Raw genomic sequence first — 21,283 nt, 5'->3', positions numbered from 1 at the left:
AGGCATGGTTGGTTCCCCTTGTACCAGAAGGGGTGTTGCTTTTTGGCCTTGACCAGCAGATGGCGCTGTTGCGGAACAGAGACACTGTGGTTCCAAGCTGTCAAATGCAGGTGTAGCATGTACACAATAACTGGCACAGTTGGTGACATAGTACACAACAGGAGTGTCAATGGGAAACAGTATGGAAACCTGGCCGCCCGCAAATCGCGACGTTGTTATTGAAAATTTGTTCAAAACAATCCCGGTCCAGTAGTTTTTAAGGAGATTACCTGTCCAGCAGAAAGAAACCGCACTGAAGATTATATATATATATATATATATAGACTAAGCCGGGCCCTGGCCGCAGCGTTGCTGTAACTCAGTCTGAGTGAAGTGGAAAAGAAAGAATGGGGAAGCGAACGGTTCGAACATGTGTCATTGCACAATGCTTGCAAGGGAGGGGAGGCAAGGGCCCCTCAAGCTCCCCTCCATCTCCGTTCCCTTGCATGGCACCCCGCCCCATCCCTCCCTAACATTCCCCTTCCTCTGCTAGGGTGGGTGGGCCATGTCCAGGTGGGCTGGTCCTGTCCCTTTCACTCCCAGGCGAATTACCTAGCTTAAAACACGCTGGGAGGCATGAGCTACGTTGTGTGTCATGCAAACCACGCCAGCCCTGATACTGTCGCGATGTCATTTGATGTGTTAATACAGCCGCATTCATGGGGCAGGGGTGGGGAATGGAAATGCACACTTTCCTCCCACACATCTAGGCACTGGCCTGGTCCACGATCCTTTACCTGGGAAGTAAGTTTGGTTGGGTGGCAATTGGGTGTAAGCTTCTGAGGGGAAACCCTCTGAAGAGCATAGCGCAGCCATTCAAAGTATGTCTACAGTTGCTGTACCGGAGCTTACTCACTGAGTGTCGTCACCTGGTTTTCTTAACTGTAACCGCAGTATTCAGGGAATCTAGGGTGCCTGGCCCCTCCCTCCCATCATTTGCATGTCGCCCCTCACTCTCTTCCCTCCCTCCCTCTCCCTCCCTTCCCTCTCCCTCGTGTGTATGTGTATGTGTGTGTATGTGTTTCACTTCCACTCGAGTTACTGCTTATGTACTGTTTCCACTGCTCATATCTGGCCGTCTGAGTGAACATTCTAAGCAGCACGAACATTCTAAGGGTGACAGTTACACACAGGCAGCTGCATGTCCTTCACCATGGAGCGCCAGGAAAAAGGCGTTTTACCTGGGCCAGGTGTGAAATTTCAGGTATGTGAACATCTAAAAACACTCTCGCCTGGCTGATTATAGTGGCTGGGAATTTTCAGAGGAATTGGCCCAGCAGTTACTGAGGTATACTGTCATCAACAAAAACACTGTTAGCTTTTTATATAGATAGATGAGTCCCCAAACATTGTGAGCTTCTGGCAGCCTGGTGTAGTGGTTCTGGGTGGTGGTGTCAGGATGGCAGCTGTGGGGTTGGGCTGCCTGGGGAACTGTGGCTGTCAGCTGTGCCATGCTTTCGCTACTCTTTCTTCTTCCACAGCTGGCTTATCAAGTAACCTTGGCTGTCTGGAGATGTTGCAGCGAACTGTTCTGCTGAGGGTTTCACATGTGGGGGGGGGGGGATGAAAAGTACAATATATAATAGTACTGGTCTGGGAGCTTGAGCCTCAGAACAGCCTTCTGTTGCTTTCCTGTCACTTGCAATAAAATCTGGAACTTTTGAAGTTTGACTGGTTCATTGTCAACGCAGGGGAGTCCTGACAGGTGGACTTTAATCTGGAGAACTGGGTTTGTTTTCCCGCTCCTCCACATGAAGCCTGCTGGGTGACCTTGGGCCAGTCACAGTTCTCTCCGAACTCTCTCAGCCCCACCTACCTCACAAAGTGTCTGTTGCAAGGGGAGGAAGGAAATACGTGTTTGTGAGCCACTTTGAGATTCCTTGCAGCTGAAGAAAGCGGGGTATAAATTAAAACTCTACTTCTTTGGATTTCAGACACAGCTTGGTGGGCATGGTCACAAAATGGCTGCCGTAAGAGGCAAACCCATCGACGCTGCAGTTCACCTTCAGTCACACAGGGAGATGTCAGGACTGCAACTCCCAGCATGCACCGGCTCCCGCCTTTTCCCAAAAAGAGCGGGAAAGCAAACTGAGAAGCTACATCCCACCGGAGCTTCATGGCCAATGAGAGGCTAGAGGCTGGGCAGGGGAAGAAAGCTGATTGGTTGTTGTTGAGTTCCGAAATTAAATAAATACTGGAACTGAGGACAAGAATCCTCAGTTCCAGCACCCTGTAGGTAGGGCGACATAAATCAATAAAGTTCCTTTTCTAAAGCTAGCTTTGTCTGAGTGTGTTCAGCCTTACAGGAAGAGATCTTGTGCTGTGGTGGCAGCAACATTTTAAAAATGTACACAGCCCATCCAACCTCCAATGACCAATCAGAACCCTTGCTGAGCAAAAGCCCCACTTGGTCCCACTCATTGGACAAGCACCAGGAAAAGTGTCGGTGGGACCATGATGCCCCTGGGCATCATGTTGAGGGCCTCCAACCTAGGCATCACTGCCAGCTGGGTCAGCCAGGAGGTATCTTTCAAGAGCAATATTACACTTTGGACCAGCCCCATTCTACCATACGGCCAATGGAACGCTGTTGTTGATGCCAGTTTGGCGTAGTGGTTGAGAGCAGGTGGATTCCAACCTTGGAGAACTGGGTTTGATTCCCCACTCCTCCACACAAGCGGCAGACTCTAATATGGTGAACTGGAATTGCTTCTGCACTCCTACATTCCTGCTGGATGACCTTGAGCTAGTCACAGTTCTCTCAAAACTCTCTCAGCCCCACCTGCCTCACAAGGTGTCTGTTGTGGGGAGGGGGAAGGGAAAGGAGCTTGTGTCAGGGTGGGTATAAATCCAAACTCTTTTTCTTCTCACCTGGGAACCGTTCGTCGATAACCGTGCAGTTGGTTCGATTGACACAGTGGAGCCAAAGGTCCATGTAGAAACCACTCCCGACCCACCAGGCCTGCAGAAGAAAAAAAGGGGGAAATCATAGAAGTATAGAGTTGGAAAGGGTGGGATAATGCATCATTATAGTAAAGAAGATCTTCTGGTCATAGCTGAAGATGCTTCTTCGATGCACATCAGTGTCTAGATTTGTTGCAAATAACATTGATGTCATAGAAACATAGAATCAGAGTTGGAAGAGACCCCAAGGGCCATCAAGTCCAACCCCTTGCAATGCAGGAACACACAATCAAAGCACTGCTGACAGATGGCCATCCAGCCTCTGTTTAAAAATCTTTAAAGAAGGAGACTCCACCACACTCTGAGGTCATGCATTCCACTGTTGAACAGCCCTGACGGTCAGGATTTTTTCCCTGATGTTTAGGTGGAATCTCTTTTCCTTCAAGTTGAACCCATTGATCCTGGTCCTAGTCTCTGGAGAACAGAAAACAAGCTTTCTCCCTCACCAACATGATATTCCTTCAAATATCTATCATGTCACCTCTTAACCTTCTCTTCACCAAACTAAACATACCCAGTTCCCTAAGTCTCTCCTGGTAGGGCACGGATTGGACCTTTGACCATTTTGGTTGCCCTCCTCTGGACCCGTTCCAGCTTCTCAATATCCTTCTTGAATCGTGGTGCCCAGAACTGTACAAATGTCTGGTGGCTACTACCCTGTTTCCCTGAATATAAGACATCCCCGGAAAATAAGACGTAGTAGAGGTTTTGCTGAAGTGCGAAATAGAAGGCATCCCCCAAAAGTAAGACGTAGCAAAGTTTTTGTTTGGAAGCATGTCCGACGAACAGAACACAGAAAAATAAGACACCCCCTGAAAATAAGACATAGCGCATCTTTGGGAGCAAAAATTAATATAAGACACTGTCTTATTTTCGGGGAAACACGGTAAGTGAAAACACGTAGGCCAGTTTGGACAAATGCTAAAAAGCAAGATAAAAATTGGATTGTTCAGCATTTAAGACCAGAAGAGCCCTGCTGGATCAGACCAGTGAAGGTCCATCTAGTCCAGCATCCAGCCGACCAGTTCCTCTGAAGGTCCAACAGCAGGCATAGAGGCCAAGACTTTCCCCTGAACTTGAGGTTGACTGCCTCTAAATGTGGAAGTTCCCTTCAGTCACCATGGACCTCTCATTCATGAATCTTTCCAGTACCCCCTTTAAAGCAATCTACGCCCAGGGCCATCACATCAGCCACGGGTACTGCATTCCACATTTGAACCACTCCCTCTGTAAAGAAGCATTTGCTTTTGTCTGTCCTGGATCTCTTTCCCAGTAAGCTTCATCAGATGCCCTCAAGTTCTAGTACTTTGGGGAGTGGGTGAAAGAGTTCTCATTGTCGACTCTCTTCTCCCTGTACATAATTTTACAAACCTCTGTCATGTCCCTTCTTCGCTGTCTCTTTTCTAAACTGAAATGTCCCAGATTTTTTAGCTTTTCCTCATAGTTTCCCGGCTTTATAAAGGTGTTTTATGACTCCAGCTCCATAGCTTAAGTATCCAGACGCCCATTCCCTGAGGACAACCTTTACCCAAGTCAGGATCTGGAAGGCAGATACACTCAGACCCTTTATTCAGGAGGAGCAGCAGTGGCGTAGTGGTTAAGAGCAGGTGCATTCTAATCTGGAGGAATCGGGTTTGATTCCCCGCTCTGCCACCTGACCTGTGGAGGCTCATCTGGGGAACTCAGATTAGCCTGTGCACTCCCACACATTCCAGGTGGGTGACCTTGGGCTAGTCACAGCTTTTCAAAGCTCTCTCAGCCCCACCCACCTCACAGGGTGTTTGTTGTGAGGGGGGAAGGGCAAGGAGATTGTAAGCCCCTTTGAGTCTCCTACAGGAGAGAAAGGGGAGATATAAATCCAAACTCTTCTTCTTCTTGTGCTACAGGAAAGGTTGAGGCTGTGGGTCATGTTTTCTTCCATTGCCCTTTTTATTCAGAGTTATGGGGAAGGATTGTTCTCCCCGTCCTTGGCAAATTTCCAGCTTGGCAAACTGTTAGCTGATGAAAATCCAAATATTTCAAGGCAGGTGGCAAATTTCTGTGCCTATGTAATTAAAACTCGTGGCTAGCTTGGTCATAGTGCATTTTAAAACTAGATCTTGTTCTCTATTAAACAATGGTTTTGGATTTAAATAGTTTTAGCTTTAACGTTTACCTTTGACTTTCATTTTACCGCTGAATATTTTTACAGCAAATTATTGTTTTTATTGTTTCTCTGGAATGCCTTCCATTTTATGATTCTGGAACTTGGGTTGTTTTATTCAGTGTTTATTATTGTTCTATGACCATCAATCAATGAACCAAATAATTTGAGCCGGGGAGTTCAATAATCATTGAAGCCCCCAGCCTGGTTCACCAGCTGTTACTTGGCCCAGGCAAACTTTCCAGCTCTGTCTTGGAAACTAGTAAAACTGTATCAGATACCATTTTTGGCAGGGGTGGGGGGGTGACCCAACCCTGGTTCCACCTACTCATGGGCATTTTTCAAGTGGTGCATGGGCAGTCCTGGGTGATGCCAGAATTCTGCCACTCACTGGAAAGGTGAGGCTGCAAATGTAGGCTATTTGGAAAAAAAAATCCACGTCGTGAAACACCTCTCTCTCCTCCCAAAGAACCCGGGGCTTCCTCCTGCAATCTTCCCACTTAAGTTTCTCCCTGTCCTTGATGACAGAGCACTGTGCCTGCCCATTCCCTCATAAGAACGTAAGAAGGAGCCTGCTGGATCAGACCAGAGTCCATCTAGTCCAGCACTCTGCTACTTGCAGTGGCCCACCAGGTGCCTTTGGGAACTCACATGCAGGATGTGAAAGCAATGGCCTTCTGCTGCTGCTGCTCCAGAGCACCTGGTATGCTAAGGCATTTGCAAACTCAGATCTGTAACGAACTAGTAAAGTCCAGGCAGGCAAAAGTAACTGTTCTCAGTTCTTTATTATACTGGCAGTCATAGTCGAATACAGGCAATGTGAGTTCTCAGAGACTCAGAACTGTGATAATAGTTTTAACACAGTAGCAAACCTCCTTCCCGCCACAAGAAATCAAACAACTTAAACAAAGCATAGTTTCACAAAGGCAAGCTGTGATAACGTGGAACTGAAATTCCCCAACCTAGGCAGGCAGCCAGGGCTGACAGGTGGGAGAGACTCAAGGACAGTGCACACACTAACAGCATCCTGACATTCCACCCCTCCTAAGAAGCTCCTCCCCTTGGTTTGTCAGGAAAAGCCTTAGGGAAAGCAGTAACTAAAATGGGGGTGTGTACATCCGTAGCATAGACCCACTGATCATGGCCCGTAGGAAATCCCACCCACGAAACAAGATATTGTAAGTGATTATGATGTATACGGGAATCCAGGATAGAGTTGATTTCATAATGTTTGTGTCCATCAATCAGAACCGGAGGAGGACGTTTCAGGGGGCCGGGCTGGGCCGGGCCGGGCCGGGCATTAAAATCTGGAGCCCGTTTGAGCAAGCTGGAATGAAAAACAGGATGAATGTTGCTGAGGGATTTAGGCAAGTCTAGCTTAGCAGTCACATCATTGATCACTTGTTCAATTTGAAAAGGACCAATAAACTTTTTTCCAAGCTTAGAGTATTTGTGAACATCTCTGAGATGCTTTGTGGAAAGATACACCCAGTCATTTACATGCAAAGGAAATGGTGTCCGATGTTTATCTGCTTGCATTTTCTGAGTCTCTTGGGCATTGCGCAGAGCAAGCCCAATCGAGTCCCATCCATTGAGGATAGTTTGGATCCAATGGTCAAGTTCAGAGGGCTGCAACGGGTCCGAGCCTAACAAAGGAAAAGGAGGTGCGGAGCAACCGGAAACGATCTCAAAGGGAGTTTTCTGGGTACTACTATGCACTGCATTGTTATAGGCATATTTAGCAAATAGCAGCAGGTCCACCCAATTATCTTGGTGATAGTTAGAATTAGTAACGAAGCGCGGAGCTGCTCCAATGTCTGGTTACATACGTTCAGATTGGCTTGCGTCCAGATTGCGTGATAGAAGGCGAAGATACGGCAGATTCGACCCCACAAGAGCGCCAGGAACATTTTCCAAACCTTCGAGCCAAACTGAGGACCCCTGTCGAGGGAAATTGGCATCTTAAGTAGGAGCAGAGTTACCGCAATCCCTATAAATATCGCTTTGGAATAAAACGGAGTCTACCGCCATAGCTTAGGAGTCTACTTGCGGAGGGAATAAGTGCAAGCAGGAGGAATTATAAAGTGAGCTTGTTTAGAAAAAAGATCTCCTACCACCCATAGCACAGTGTTACCCTGGCTCTCTGGGAGATCCGTGATAAAATCCATGTAAATAATCTGTCACGGACGTTCGGCCGGAGGGATGGGCTGCAATAATCCGTGGGTCTTTCCTGGGATGGATTTAGCCTCAGCACAAACAGGACACCCTTTGACATAATTCTCAATGTCTTTCCGCATGGACCGCCACCAGAACTGGCATTGTAACAGATGCAGTGTTTTCAAAAACCCAAAGTGTCCTGCCTGCTTGGCATTATGGCCAGCAAGGAGTACTGTTTTGTGGAGGTGCAGCAGCACATACCAACAATCCCCCTTCCGCCATGCACTGTCCCACAACGACAAGGACGGCCGCCCTTCACTTTCAGGAACGGGCCTTTTCCCCGCCGGGAGGAAGTCTTGCAGAAGGGGCGAGACAATATCAGAGACAACAGGGGGCGTGGTGGAAAGAAGAGGAGTAGCGGGGGGCAGATTGAGTTGGGCGCGGGCTTGAGCCCGGGTAACCGCCAGACCCAATTGCAATGGAAAAAGCACAGTAAGTGGAATGGCGTGTAAGGATGTTTCCACCCCATGAAGAAGGCGGGAAAGCACATCTGCCAACCGATTGGTCTTTCCCGGGAAAAAATGTACAGTAAACTGGAAACGGGAAAAGAAGTCAGCCCACCACAGCTGCTTCGTTGACATTTTACTGGGGGTGGAGAGGGCTGATAAGTTTTTATGATCTGACCAAACCTGGAAAGGTCAGGCGGCCCCCTCCAACCAATGGCACCAAGTACTGAGGGCTTCTTTAATGGCTGCTGTCTCTTTGTCCTCAACCGTCCAGTTCAATTCGGGACAGGAAAATGTCTTGGAGAGATAGGCACAAGGGGACAATTCCCCCCCCCCCCCCCCCAACTCCAGATGTTATGGACTACAATTCCCATCAATTGGCCACGCTGGCAGGGGTTGATGGGAATTGTAGTCCATAACATCTGGAGTGCCAAAGGTTCGCCACCACGGTGCTAATGTAATTGCAAATGCAGCAGCAAATGTGATTGCAAATACAACAGTAAATGCAGCTGCAAATAAACTCCACCCAGAGATATGTTAATACAGTTGCAAAAATGAACTCCAACCAGACACATGCTAATGCAACTGCATTTGTGAATGTGATTGCAAATAAAACAGCAAATGCAAACAGTGAATGAACTCTGCCCAGACAAACGCAAAGGTGCCTAACTCCCACTGCCCCCGGAAGTGGACAAAACATGTCCCACCACAGAATCACTCCACACTGTGCCACAAAGAAAAACACATCTTACTGTGACATGCCTCTGAATGTGCCAGCCGCAGACGTGGGCAAAACATTAGAAGCAAAAACCACTGGACCACGGCCACACAACACGGAAAACTCCTTAAGTGGCAAGGATGAGAGAAGAAAGAAGTTCCTTTGGGGAGAAAGTGCAAAGTAAATAAGTATAAGCATAAGCATTTTATTGTCATTGTGCATGCACAACGAAATTTACAGCAGCATTCCTCGATGCACACAATTTCAGACTCATACCCTATCCTCACTTTCCCCTTCCTCCACCCATCCCTACACAGCCCCAAACACATCAACACGAAGCCGCAGAGTTTAGCATAGCCACAGCTCTAGAGTAGAAGCTGTCTCTAAGCCTCTTTGTCCTAGTTTTGATAGACCTGTATCGTCTGCCGGATGGTAACAGTTCAAAAAGAAAGTGTGCTGGATGACACGGGTCTCTCAGAATATTTTGGGCTTTCTTCAGGCTTCGGGAATTATAGAGTTCTTCCAAGGAGGGGAGAGGGCAGCTGATAATCCTCTGTGCAGTAGTGATCACCCTTTGGAGCACCTTCCTCTCTGCCACTGTGCAACTGGGGAACCATATGCAGATGCAGTAGGTTAAGACACTCTCTATAGCACAGCGGTAAAAGGACACCAAGAGTTTTCCATTCAGTTGTTGTTTCCTTAAAAGTCTCAGATAGTACAGTCTTTGCTGGGAATGTCCAAGAGATGTGATGCATTTTTAAAAAGTCACCTTGCTCTATTGCTTGTGCTAGATGAACTTCCTAATATATGCCACCTTCTTTAATCAAAGGTCTAATTACAAATCCTAAATAGCAGGTGTGTCCCACGCACGCGATACATGCTAAATATACATGTATTTTTATTATCAGTAGTATATATTAGATAAACTAAATAGTTACGTCCATCCTAATACATTCTCAGAATGTTCCGAAGTCTGAGTGGGGGGGGGGGGGGGGGGAAAAATGCTCGGTAAGGGATGCTCCTCTCCCTTTCCAGCCAGTTGGGAGGGGGGAGGGCTGGTGTAGCTCATTTCCTTATCTGTGTGAAATGCTTTCTGCCCTTTGAACTTTCACTTTGATCTTGTGGGAACGGGATTCACACCTTGGCGGCGGGGGGGGGGGGGGGGAGAGAAACACAAGGGAACTTAAACCCAAGCTTTGCTTGTGATCTCCAGAATCCTCAATCACTGTTCCGGACTTTTAGTATTCCCAATAAAGGCTATAGTTAATATGTACAGTTTCTTTATTTTGGACTAAAGTATGTTTGTGTTTGTATACCCTATTTCATGTTGTTTCTATTTAGTTGCAGCTGTGTTCTGGTGACCTCCTAGGGCAGTGATGGCGAACCTTTTTGAGACCGAGTGCCCAAATTGCAACCCAAAACCCACTTATTTATCGCAAAGTGCCAACACGGCAATTTAACCTGAATACCGAGGTTTTAGTTTAGAAAAAACGGTTGGCTCCGAGATGTGCGTTAGTCGGGAGTAAGCTTGGTGGTAGTCGGTGGCTTTGCTTTGAAGCAACTGTGTAACTCTTCCAATGGGTGAATCACGACCCTAGGAGGGTTTACTCAAAGCAAGCCCCATTGCCAGCAACCGAGCTTACTCCCAGGTAAAGGATCGCGCTTTAGTTCTTCGCATGAAAATCGGTGAGGCTTAACAGGGTTACCTACACTGCTTCCCCAAAAGTAGGTCTAAGGTTTAATTCTAATAATCGAGCTCAGTGGCCCAGGCCAGCCTAGATGTGTGTGGGGGGTGACTGTTTGTGCATGCCCACAGAGAGGGTTCTGAGTGCCATTTCTGGCACCCGTGCCATAGGTTCGCCACCACTGTCCTAGGGTCTTCAAGGCAAGCACAGGGTTTCACTGAGCACTGCCTTTGCTTAATCTACTAGCAAGCCTGAGTTGCGCCTTTAAATTTTATGATTCCAACGTATTATATTTTATGTTTGTTTTAGCGTTATTAGAAGTCACTTTCAGTTCCATAATGGAAGAAAGGCAGCCAAGAAATGTTTCAAATAAATAATAAGCGCTCTCTCTCTGTGTTTCTGTATATATAGAATACGTCAGTGTGGCGTAGTGGTGAACGTGCCGGATAGGTTTGACTCCTATGAAAAATTGCTGGATGACCTTAGGCCAATTACACTCTTTCAGCCTCCGTAGTGCTAAGTGTTTGGATGGGAGACTTCCAAGGAACACTCACTGCCTGCTGCTCCCTGGCCTGGCAGAAAGCCTCCCACTTTCCCCAACAGCCCGGCCCCTTGGAGCAGTGGCGCCTTGCCCCCTGCTGCTCCCAGGACTCTCCTGTTGGCCCTGGGCTGTACTCTGCTCTTCGGCCCTTCTGAGGGTCCCCTGCCTCCTCCCCACCTCAGCCACCAGAGAAGTGATGCCTGAGCACCCGCTGCTCTGTGGGCCAGAACAACTCCTGCTGCCTCCTCCCCCAACCATCCTTATTCCCCCCCTTACCCCACCCCAAGTCTCACCTTTCCACCCTCTCTTACCTCAGTACTCACCTTCAAACTCTCTCCCACCTGACCTTTTCCCAATCTGCATCTTCTGACCCACCACACCCCAAACTCTCCCCCCCTCTCTTCCATCATTCAAGTTGCTGATAAAAATATTGGATAGCACTGGGCCCAGGACAGAACCCTGTATCACCCCGCTAGTCACTTCTGTCTTGTGATGGCAGGAGGGGGCAAGAAGCCGCCAGGAGAGCCCATTGCGGGAAGAGATGCCCACTCCCTCAGCCTTTTGCCAGGGCCCACTGCACCTCCCCCGCCAAAGACTCGGCTGCTGTTATGTATATAAAAGTGCATAAAATGTTTATATTGAATGAGTGTGAGGATATATATACATCTATATGCACACACATATATATACATACACATCTACACGCACTCACACCTCTCTACACAAATATATGGCGGCTGATCAGTGTCTGAAGTAGATATATATAATAAAAATATTAGGAATCACATGCACTATATAAAAATGACATGTCATGTTTATATTTAATGTTTGAATATAACGTTTATGTTGAATGTGTGTGAATATACACACACACCCCTCTACCCAAATACACGGTGGCTGAATATATAATAAAAATATTGAAAATCACACACTATATAAAAATGACATACCAAGCATTTCTATGCCCGTATAGAGCAGTGAACGCGTGTGCATGCACACACGCACACAACACACTTTAAATACCTGCTTGCTCCCCATTGCCGAAAGGCGCCCCCCTTCTCCGCACAGGGCCTCCTGGGTTGCTACCCGCTTGCTTTGCTACCAAAGCCACAGCCACGCAGGGACGTCCTCACCCGCAACCACTGCCACACCCGCTGCAGCCACACGTGGCCCCCAGCCCACCGCGCAGCTCCCGGCCGCGTCTTCCCCGCCAGCGACTTCAAGACCTGTTTGGGTGTCTGACCACGCCCCCACGAGGACCCACAATGCACAGCGCCCCGGGCTTCCCGCTCCGGAAGCGACGGCCGCCGCCCCACCCCACTCACCTCACTGGCGAGAAGGGCCCCCCTCCTCCTCCACTGCGGGGTCCAAGGAAGGCTCCCCCTCCCCCGCGCGCGAGGGATATAAATTAGCGGCTGTTTCAGCGCCGGACGAGCAGACGGAGGAGCCAAGAGAGCCTCCGTTTCTCATTGGTCGAAGCGGGAGCTCGCTGGCCAATTGGAGGCGAAAAACCTGAAACGTGGGCGGAGACAGAAAGGGGGGGGTGCCTGGAGCTCACGTGATGTGTCCCGTTGCCCAATCAGGAACGAGAGTGCAGCGGGGGGCGGGGTTTCCTCAGGTGTGCGAATCTGTAGTTTTAGTGGATTTTTTTTCTGAGGGGAACTGGCGGGGGGGGGGACTTTTAGGAGGTCTCCCCCATCAGTCTTCGGAGCACAGACTGACGTCGTTGACCCAGCCTTGTGTCCTCACCCAGTTGGGTTGCCAACCTCCAGGTGGCAGGTGGAAAGCACCCTAAGTCACCCCCCCACTCATTCTCACCTATGAACCGGGCAGACACGTGTTGTGTGAAAGGAGTTGCATAGGAGTTCACAAGTGGAAAAATCATGGAAATCCATGCTTTTTAACCACGTTTTTGCATCACTGCTGTGATAACTTGGACTCAAATAGTTAAATTGAAAAGTTGTGGCGCCCATTGGGGGGGCAGGGGTGCAAAACTCAGATTTTGCACCGGGCTCCATTTTCCCTAGATACACCTCTGCCCGGAGCGGAGGGCAGAAAGGACTGCTGGCTGGGAGCCCAGCCGGTGGGGCAGTGGGGGCGAGGGAGAGGGGAGTCTGTCGCCCCTGGCTTCGGAGAGCTGCTTTTATAAGCACTGAGGCTAGGGGTGGGGCTTTGGGAGGCATGGCCATGCCCCCAGGGGTGGGTGGGGGGCGTGGCTCTGCCCCCACCCACGCCCTAAAAAATCTATACCTACGTCCCTGCTTTTACAACTGAGTTGTGGCAGACGCTCGTAAAATTCTCACAACTGAACGACATGACAGCCACTTCTGTGTAGCAATATCAGCAGGTGGAGGATAAATGATCACTTAAGCAGATTGGCTCATTCGTAATAAAGGATTCTGTTTCTTCATGTGTGCATTGGTGATTGCTGCAATTTGTTGTCAGTTTTTGTTTGGTGTCGTTTTCGTTTGGCCTTTACTGATCTCATCATCTTGTACGTTGGTTGAGTTATTGTTGTTATTAGAACTTTTTAATAATCTGTTGCTGTTCTGCCTAAATCTGTATGCCTCATTTGGTCACCAAAAGGACATTCGCTGTGGGGACAAGAAGCAGTTTGGAGTAGGGAGGACGCTCTGAGTGAGTTCATTTGTCTCTGCTCTCTCTGTTACCGCTGCTGCTCGAGTAACAATAAGTGATTTCAGTTCAGCAACTTAATGAGGCGCAGGAAGCCGACGTTCTTCAAAGCAAAAGGATTTTATTTGCAGGTGATGGTCACAGCTCGGGCAGGAGAAATCGCGCTCTTGCAACCCAGTGCAAGAACTTTTATTCCCAAACTTCAAAGGGGCAGGAAAAGGGGAGAGGGCAAGTCCCTCACCAAACACCAATAAGAAAACAAATGATATAAAAGCAAGATACAGTTACAACTTCTGAATGGGATTACAAAATCCCGCTGTCAAACGTCTTCTCACAGGATCTCGCAATGGTGCTGAATGGAAAGCAGATAAGGTCCATTCAAAAAATCCAGGTGGACTCGCTACTGGACCCAGCTATCTCCTTTATCAGATGATTGTTTCCTTTAGTAATACCCTGAGGCTCCCGCCTCCCATCGTTGCAACAAAGAAAAGTTCAAACTGTCCAATGGTGGTCCCTGCACGTCTTTCAACAGCTGGGGACCTCTGGGTGCTGGCAACAGATTTGATTTGCAAGTCCAAAGAGGGTCTTTGTGTCTGCTACGGAGTCGGCTGGGTGTTGGTCTAAGCTGCATTCCAGAGCCAACTTTCTTGTCCCTTAATATCAGCCTTTACAGGCTACTGCTTTTGCTATCAGATACAAATTTCAAAAATAACATTTCTAAACTTAAACATTAGGGAAACCTTAAGGGATAAATACATATGCTTATAGGCAAGACTCTCCTAAATTAACAATAACAAAACCTTAAACTAACTGAAGAACCTAGCCAAACTAAAATCCTAAACATCAGCCATATCATAAATTCAACTAAAGAGGGGCTTTTATTACATCTTGAAAAGGCATAAGCAGGAGGGAAACCATATAGCATTGGCACAATCATACATAAGTGTTCTCTGTGAGCCTTATGGAGGCTTCTGAGCCACACAAGTCTCTGCATCTGGGCATGGAACCAGTGTAGTCAGACAGCCTGACTCAGGAAAATATTTTGTTTATTTTCCTGGGCGGTAACATCTCCTCTCTCATTAAGGGTAAAAAATTTCAGTGGTAAATAATTTCATTATTAGGGTTAGGTAATTGTTGCTTTAGGGTTGGGTGGTCCTTCGTCATGTCACTGGGTCTTTTGCTTATATTATTGTTGTTTATATGATTATTTTTACTTATATATATTTAAATAATTTCTATTAATTTTAATTATACTTTTTCCGTGTGGGTATTCATGAGGGTGGGCTTTTTCTTGCAGGCTTTTTCATAGAACCACAGCCGCCGTATCTTCCTGTGGAATCTCATCAGGTGATTTTGGGCCAATTGCATGCTTTCAGCCTAACCTACTTCACAGGGTTGCTGTGTGGATAAACAGGTGGAGTGCTTTGGTCTCCACTGTGGAGAAAGACTGTAGTTTTCCAAGGTGGGGGCTAAGGGGTGTGTGTGTGGGGGGGAGGCAGAATGGAAAACGTTAAGGCAGAGAAGCTGACAGGTTGACTGTCGGGTGGGAAGGAGTGCCAACTCCATCTGGGGGGATTGAGGGGGGTGGGGTTTGAGGAGAAGGGAGACCTCAGAAATGTATAACACAGGGCAAGTATAACGGGTGTGGGACGTAATACAAACCATTCCCGTCCCCAAAACAGGTCTGCCCCATTTTAGTTCCCTCAATGCGAGATTTTCAAAAATTGCTAAACCAGCGATCCTTTGGCAAAACCCCAGGCTGGAGCTGCTCCCGCACAACAGCCAGGCAGCAGGTGCTTAGTTTCCTTCTCTTCCACTGTGCCGTCCGTGATCAGGATGAATCTGCCTGCCGTTGCAGGGAGGCCTGTTTTTCTTTTATTTTGTGTGTTGCATCTGTGTAGCTAAGCAGCTGCAGCTGACTATATTGTAAGGTGAACCCCCAAAAGGTGATTTTAAAGGCCTCGCTGCTGAAGCTAAAACCTACAGAGTTAAAAACTCTGAAAACATTTATTTATCTGAAAGCATTGTCCTTGCAAACGTGCCAAGATGCATGTAGCCCTGACCGCAAACTGATTGTCTTGTAGAAACCAAGATAAGCTATATCCTGTACCCAAGAAGAACTTGCCAAAACCACCAAGGTTTCTCTGAGAAATACGCCTTGGTGTTATGTCCTTGTGATTCTCAGAAAAGTCACCTGCCTCCCTTTTCCTCCTGACCCCCTCCCCAGGGAGCTTTGCTTCATGGTTATCTGTGACATGTAACTATCTCAAACTATAGCTGGAGCCAACAAGCTGGTCGTCAACCACGTATACCGAAACACATCCAAATTTAGACAAGACATAGACAGGAGGAAGGAGGAGGTGAAAAATCAATTAACCAATCATTAATTCAATGCTGCTTGTTGACGTATCATTATAAAAATGAATGTATCGCTTGCAAAAGGCGTCCTGGACCCAATTAAGCTTGACTGTTAAGAGCTCTGGTAATAAACTTTCACTGATTTTTCAACCATTTGCCTTTTTGCAACTGAATTGCGTGGTCTTGTGACTGATACTCAAGGGGCAGAGTTGTCAATATTGTGGGACGATCGGCATGGCTGTGGGGTTCATTTCTGCCGGCATGCAGAGCTACTCCTGTGTTGCAGGAAATTTTTTTTTAAAAGAAGAGTTTCCATGCGAAGACTCAGAAGCAACTCAGAGTGTTTCCACGGGCTCCAATCTCCACACAGGTAAACATTCCTTTATAACAGCTGCAACCATTAAACCATTTGCTGTGCGGAATCGACCATAGAGTCCACCCTCCAAAGTGTGATAGAAATGAAGCTAATTCTAGCAATTTCTTAGCCCCTCTTAGCAAAATTGCAGCCATTTTCAGTTCTGCTATAAGGAAGATTTCCAAAGAGCAATCTCTTTCTCTCTGCCAAGAAACAACTCAAGCAAGCGGGGGATCAACCAAAGGACCAGAAATTGGCCATTTAGTGGTTTTGACTAGAACACGGTATTGTCAAAACATGTTATCAGCTCCTAATGCCCCTTTTGCGGAAACGCCCAGGTGGACACCTGTGCCTGTATCTATTATACCTGCGCTAGAAAGGTTACCACATTGTATAAATGCAGAAGAAAGCTGGCAATCACGAATCTAAGCCTCTGGCATTGTTTGGCCTCCTTTTGCTAGCTAGTAGAAATTCTTCAGCTGAAACGGTCTCCTGTCTGGTGGTTTTATTTGGAGGACAAGCACGCCAGGGAATGCTCACTGTTTGGCCAACAAAGGCACCCATTTTCTCCTGGAGAACTGATCTCTGTAGACTGGAGATCAGCTGTGATTTCAGGGGATCCCCCCGCCCCCCGCAGTCCTGCTTGGAGGCTGGCGTCCCTATTGTGAGGTGGAAAGGAACCCGCTGTGTGGAGTGATCCAGGCTCTGTTTGTTGATGGGGCGAAAGCTGTAGAAGCCCGGGGTGAATCTCTCCACAGTTTCCTTCTCAGGCATCCTGAAGATAAAAATGGCACTGGCCCTCTGGGCACTGACTGTGGTGAGGCTGCTGGGTAGAATAATAGAATCATAGAGTTGGAACAGACCCCCCAAGGGCCATCAAGTCCAACCCCCTGCAATGCAGGAACACACAATCAAAGCACTCCTGACAGAGGGCCATCCAGCCTTTGTTTAAACACCTCCAAAGAAGTCTGCAAAAAACCTCCAAAGGGTCTGCAGTGGGGCTTCTCTGTGTTTCTCAGGAAATGCCCTGCTGGTTGCTCTGAACCCAGCTGCCATTTGCCAGCCCCCTGCTTCTGGGTCCTTCCGTCCGTCCGTCTCTAATCTGGAGAACCGGGGTTGATTCTCTGCTGCCTGAGCTGTGGAGGCTTATCTAGGGAATTCAGATCAGCCTGTGAACTCAGAGCTCTCTCAGCCCCGCCTACCTCACAGGGTGTTTGTTATGAGGGGGGGAAGGGAAAGGAGTTTGTAAGCCCCTTTGAGTCTCCTTACAGGAAAGAAATGTGTCAGGATGGCAGTTATGGGGGTTGGGCTGCCATGGGATCTGTGGACTTCAGCTATGCAATGCTTTTGCTGCTCTGTCTTTTTCCACAGCTGTCTTATCAGTTAACTGTAACCTTGACAAGCTGGAGAACAGTTTCAGAGAAAGTTTCAATGTAGTGTTTCACACGTGTGGGGAAAAAAGGGCATTCTATATTACCTCTGTTCTGAGAGCTTGAGCTTCAGTACAGGCTTTCGTTTCTTTCCTGATACTTGCAATAAAGCTTTGAACTTTTATAGGTTTGACGGTTTCATTGTCAATACAGGGGAGTCCAGACAAAAGGGGGGGATATAAATCTAACTCTTCTCCTTCCTTCCTTCCTTCCTTCCTTCCTTCCTTCCTTCCTTCCTTCCTTCCTTCCTTCCTTCCTTCCTTCCTTCCTTCCTTCCTTCCTTCCTTCCTTCCTTCCTTCCTTCCTTCCTTCCTTCCTTCCTTCTGTTTCAAATTAAAACAAAGAAAAGAAACCCCATTGATGTCTGGGTAGTGCCAAGTGAGGAGTAGGCCGGACTGCTCCTGCAATGGTCAGGGAAAGGTGGGGAGAAGCAGAGAGCCCACAGGAACCGTGGAGAAACGGGCTTGCTTATGGATGGCAGGCCCTATTTCGCACTCTGCACTCTCCCAGGGGTTACCAACTTTTCCCTGGAGAGGGCTATCTTTCTCTCAGGGTATGCTGCCACCACCCGATCCTTTGAGGACTGCCCACCGGGACAGATCAGGATTTCCCAGCTTCCTCTACCTGTTGCAAGGCCTCTGCCTCAGTTTCCTAATCAAATAGCGTGTCCAAGTCCGTGGCACAGAGAACTGTCCACCAAATGTAAGGTTTGAAAAGGAAGTATTTATTAACAGTAGAACAATCACAAGAACCTTTTGGCACCGCACCAGATAAGCAAGGAATAACAAATAAAAGGAGACAAAACGTGAATCCCCTCTCCCTAGCACTATTACATACCCTGCCTAATCGATGGTGGAAAGCAGGGTAGGTCCTCAGAGCTTAAACAGTTGCCATTTGCGAAGACCTCACATCACTTGGCTGAGCACACGGCCCAGGAAATGGCCACTGCCTTCTCAGTCCAGGCAAGATCCCTTCTCTCCTCAGAACAAAGAAGCCAAGACCAAAAGAAGACCCCCACACAGGTTTCTGGCTGTTTTTATCTCACCACCCCTTTTTGGCTCCCTCTCCTTGTATTGTTAGGCACACTGCATTTTCTGCCCTCCAGTCAGGTCCTCCAGATCTCTGGTGCCTGGTTGGAGAAGGGAGGGGGGGGAGAAAATGGAGGGGGGAAGCCATTTCTCTACATCTCCCCCTCCTAAGATTCAAGCGGAGGAGCACCCTTTTTCAGAAGCGTGCTCTGCAGCGAATCCCATCATAGTCATTTGCCGTTGGACGCACATCAGGTTACACACAGAAGTCCACTTCATGAGTCCACGTCCTTCCTCGAAAGGAAATCCGCAACCACATTGTTGCGTCCAGCCATGTGTCCACCCTTCAAGGTCTATTCCTGAGTCATCCATGACCACCTCTGCAACTTAGAGTCCAAGTTCTTCATGGTCCGCAGCCATTGGTGGGGTGAGGGGTCTGACAAGCGGGTAAAATCTTGCCCCCACATGCATGGTCGAAGTTTGTCCAGCACCCGTACAATTACCAAACCCATCTTTAGCACTGAAGGCAGATCCTTCTCCCAAAGGATGAGTTTCCTGTCACAGTTTCCATAAAACCTACTTGAGCCACCTGGTTTAGCCACTAAGACAACAGGGGCTGCCCAGGAGCTGAGTGAGGGCTGGATCCCTCCCAGTCTCAACAACTCCAACAACTCTGGATATCTGCCAGTGCCCACCCATTTACTTGGAAAGGGGGCCACTTGGTAGGCCCATGGGTCCCTGTACCTATTCCATGCTGAGTCAAGGTTGTCCTCCCCGGTTCTTTCCTACAAACATCCTCAAATCTGTGCAAAACTGACAGGATGTTTTCCTTGTCCGCTACTACTCCAGTTGACCTGGAAAAAAACCCCCAAATTTCCGTTGCTTTCTCTGTGTGTGCGTGCATTCAATTCCAAAATACCAGCTCTCCGTTTTTAAGCCACCAGTTCTCTGTTCTTATCCCACCCCTGCCACCAAATTGTGGCGAAACAGGCTTGCTTATGACTGGCAGGCAGAGGCGTTCCAGGGGTAAATGGCGCCCGGAGACAAATTGTCTCCAGGACGCCCCCAGCCTCTGGCCCCCCCTCTGCCCCTGATGCCCCCAGGCTCCACCCCCACTGCCCTCGACCCCGCCCATGTCACCATGGACATGGGAAAGGTCTAGGGTGCCCACCTCCCCCCCAGACTCCCCCTGCCAGCTGGGAGCCCAGCTGGCAGGGGGGGAGGAAGGGAGGGGGGTGTCCAGGGTGGGATTGAGGGTGCTTGGAGGCAAGTCCTGCTGCCTCATCGTTTTTGTGTGCCTTGGACGGAGTCGAGGCACCCGAAAACAAGGAGATAGCAGGACTTCCTGGTCACGTGGGGGGCTGATTTTGCGCCCCCATGTGACCAGAAGAGTGGCGCCCGGGGACAAGGGGTACCCCTTGTCCCTAGGCAGATACGCCACTGCTGGCAGGCCCTATTTCGCACTCTGGTCTTTCCCAGTGGGCAGTCCTCAAAGGATCAGGTGATGGCAGCATACCCTGAGAGAAAGATAGCCCTCTCCAGGGAAAAGTTGGTAACCCCTGGGAGAGTGCAGAGTGTGAAATAGGGCCTGCCAGCCATAAGCAAGCCCGTTTCATCACAGGAACCAAAACGCACATTAGTCTGCTTTGCCTTTCCTGAGGAGGCAGGGAAAAGGTCACACTTTGCCTGCTTTGAGGAACCACAGGGCCTCTCTGATTTGTGGCATAGTGGGCTTGGGATGGGGGGAAACATGTGTGCAACCAAAAATTTGCCCCAAAGGAAATGGAGGTTGACTATGGGGAAGACACATTTGCACAAATGGCTGTTGATACATTTGATGAACAAGAGAGGGGCTAGTACAAGCACACAAAAAGTATCTGGACAAAAGTGTGTTTTCAGAGATGACTCCTCCCTGGAAGATCCTCCAAATACCACTGCGGGTCCCAGCCCCAGGCTAGCATGGAGGATCTCTGGAAGCCTCTCCAGTTGCATCCACTTGAAGCTTCCTAGATACACCGAGCGGCCCCATTCAAAGTGGGGAGGGAATTTGCCACTGTAGGTGGCATGGGCCTACACGAATGGATTTGTCCTCTTTGGGGCAGTTGCCCCAGCAGAGGGGTGGATCTGCTCGGGGTAGTGTAAGGTGAACCCCAAAAAGGTGATTTTAAAGGCCTGAAGCTAAAACCTACAGAGTTAAAAACTCTGAAAGCATTTTTTTTGTGAAGCATCGTCCTTGCAAACGTGCCAAGATGCATGTGGCCCTGACCGCAGACTGATTGCCCCGTAGAGACCAAGATAAGCTGTATCCTGTACCCAAGGAGTACTTGCCAAAACCACCAAGGTTTCTCTGAGAAATATGCTTTGGTGTTCTGTCCTTGCGATTCTCAGAAAAGCCACCTGCCTCCCTTGTCTTTCTGACCCCCTCCCCAGGGAGCTTTGCTTCATGGTTATCTATGACATGTAACTATCTCAACTGTAGCTTCAGCCAACAAACTGATCGTCAACCACATATACCGGAACGCATCCAAATTTAGACAAGACTTAAACAGGAGGAAGGAGGAGGTGAAATATTAATTAGCCAATCATTAATCCAATGCTGCTTGTTGACGTATCATTATAAAAATGAATGAGTTGCCTGCAAGGGTCGTCCTGGACCCAGATAAGCTTACCTGTTAAGAGCTCTGGTAATAAACTTTCACTGATTTTTCAACCATTTGCCTTTTTG

The 21,283-nt window shown here is 48.4% G+C and overlaps 1 protein-coding gene across 2 annotated transcripts in view; it reads right to left on the bottom strand.

Moving 5' to 3' along the window:
- EMP2 (epithelial membrane protein 2) overlaps positions 1-21,283 on the bottom strand; it is a 102,725-nt gene that overhangs the window by 8,003 nt on the left and 73,439 nt on the right. For both annotated transcript variants that reach the window (XM_048494444.1, XM_048494445.1), the window contains one exon: positions 2,911-3,001. In XM_048494444.1, the coding sequence (XP_048350401.1) occupies positions 2,911-3,001 (91 nt within the window). The remainder of the gene's footprint in view (positions 1-2,910; positions 3,002-21,283) is intronic.

This window comes from Sphaerodactylus townsendi, linkage group LG04, assembly GCF_021028975.2.
Source record: "Sphaerodactylus townsendi isolate TG3544 linkage group LG04, MPM_Stown_v2.3, whole genome shotgun sequence".
NCBI classification, from domain to species: Eukaryota; Metazoa; Chordata; class Lepidosauria; order Squamata; family Sphaerodactylidae; genus Sphaerodactylus; species Sphaerodactylus townsendi.
The sequence above is the reverse complement of the archived record's forward strand: the minus strand, read 5'-3'. Positions and strand labels throughout refer to the sequence as shown.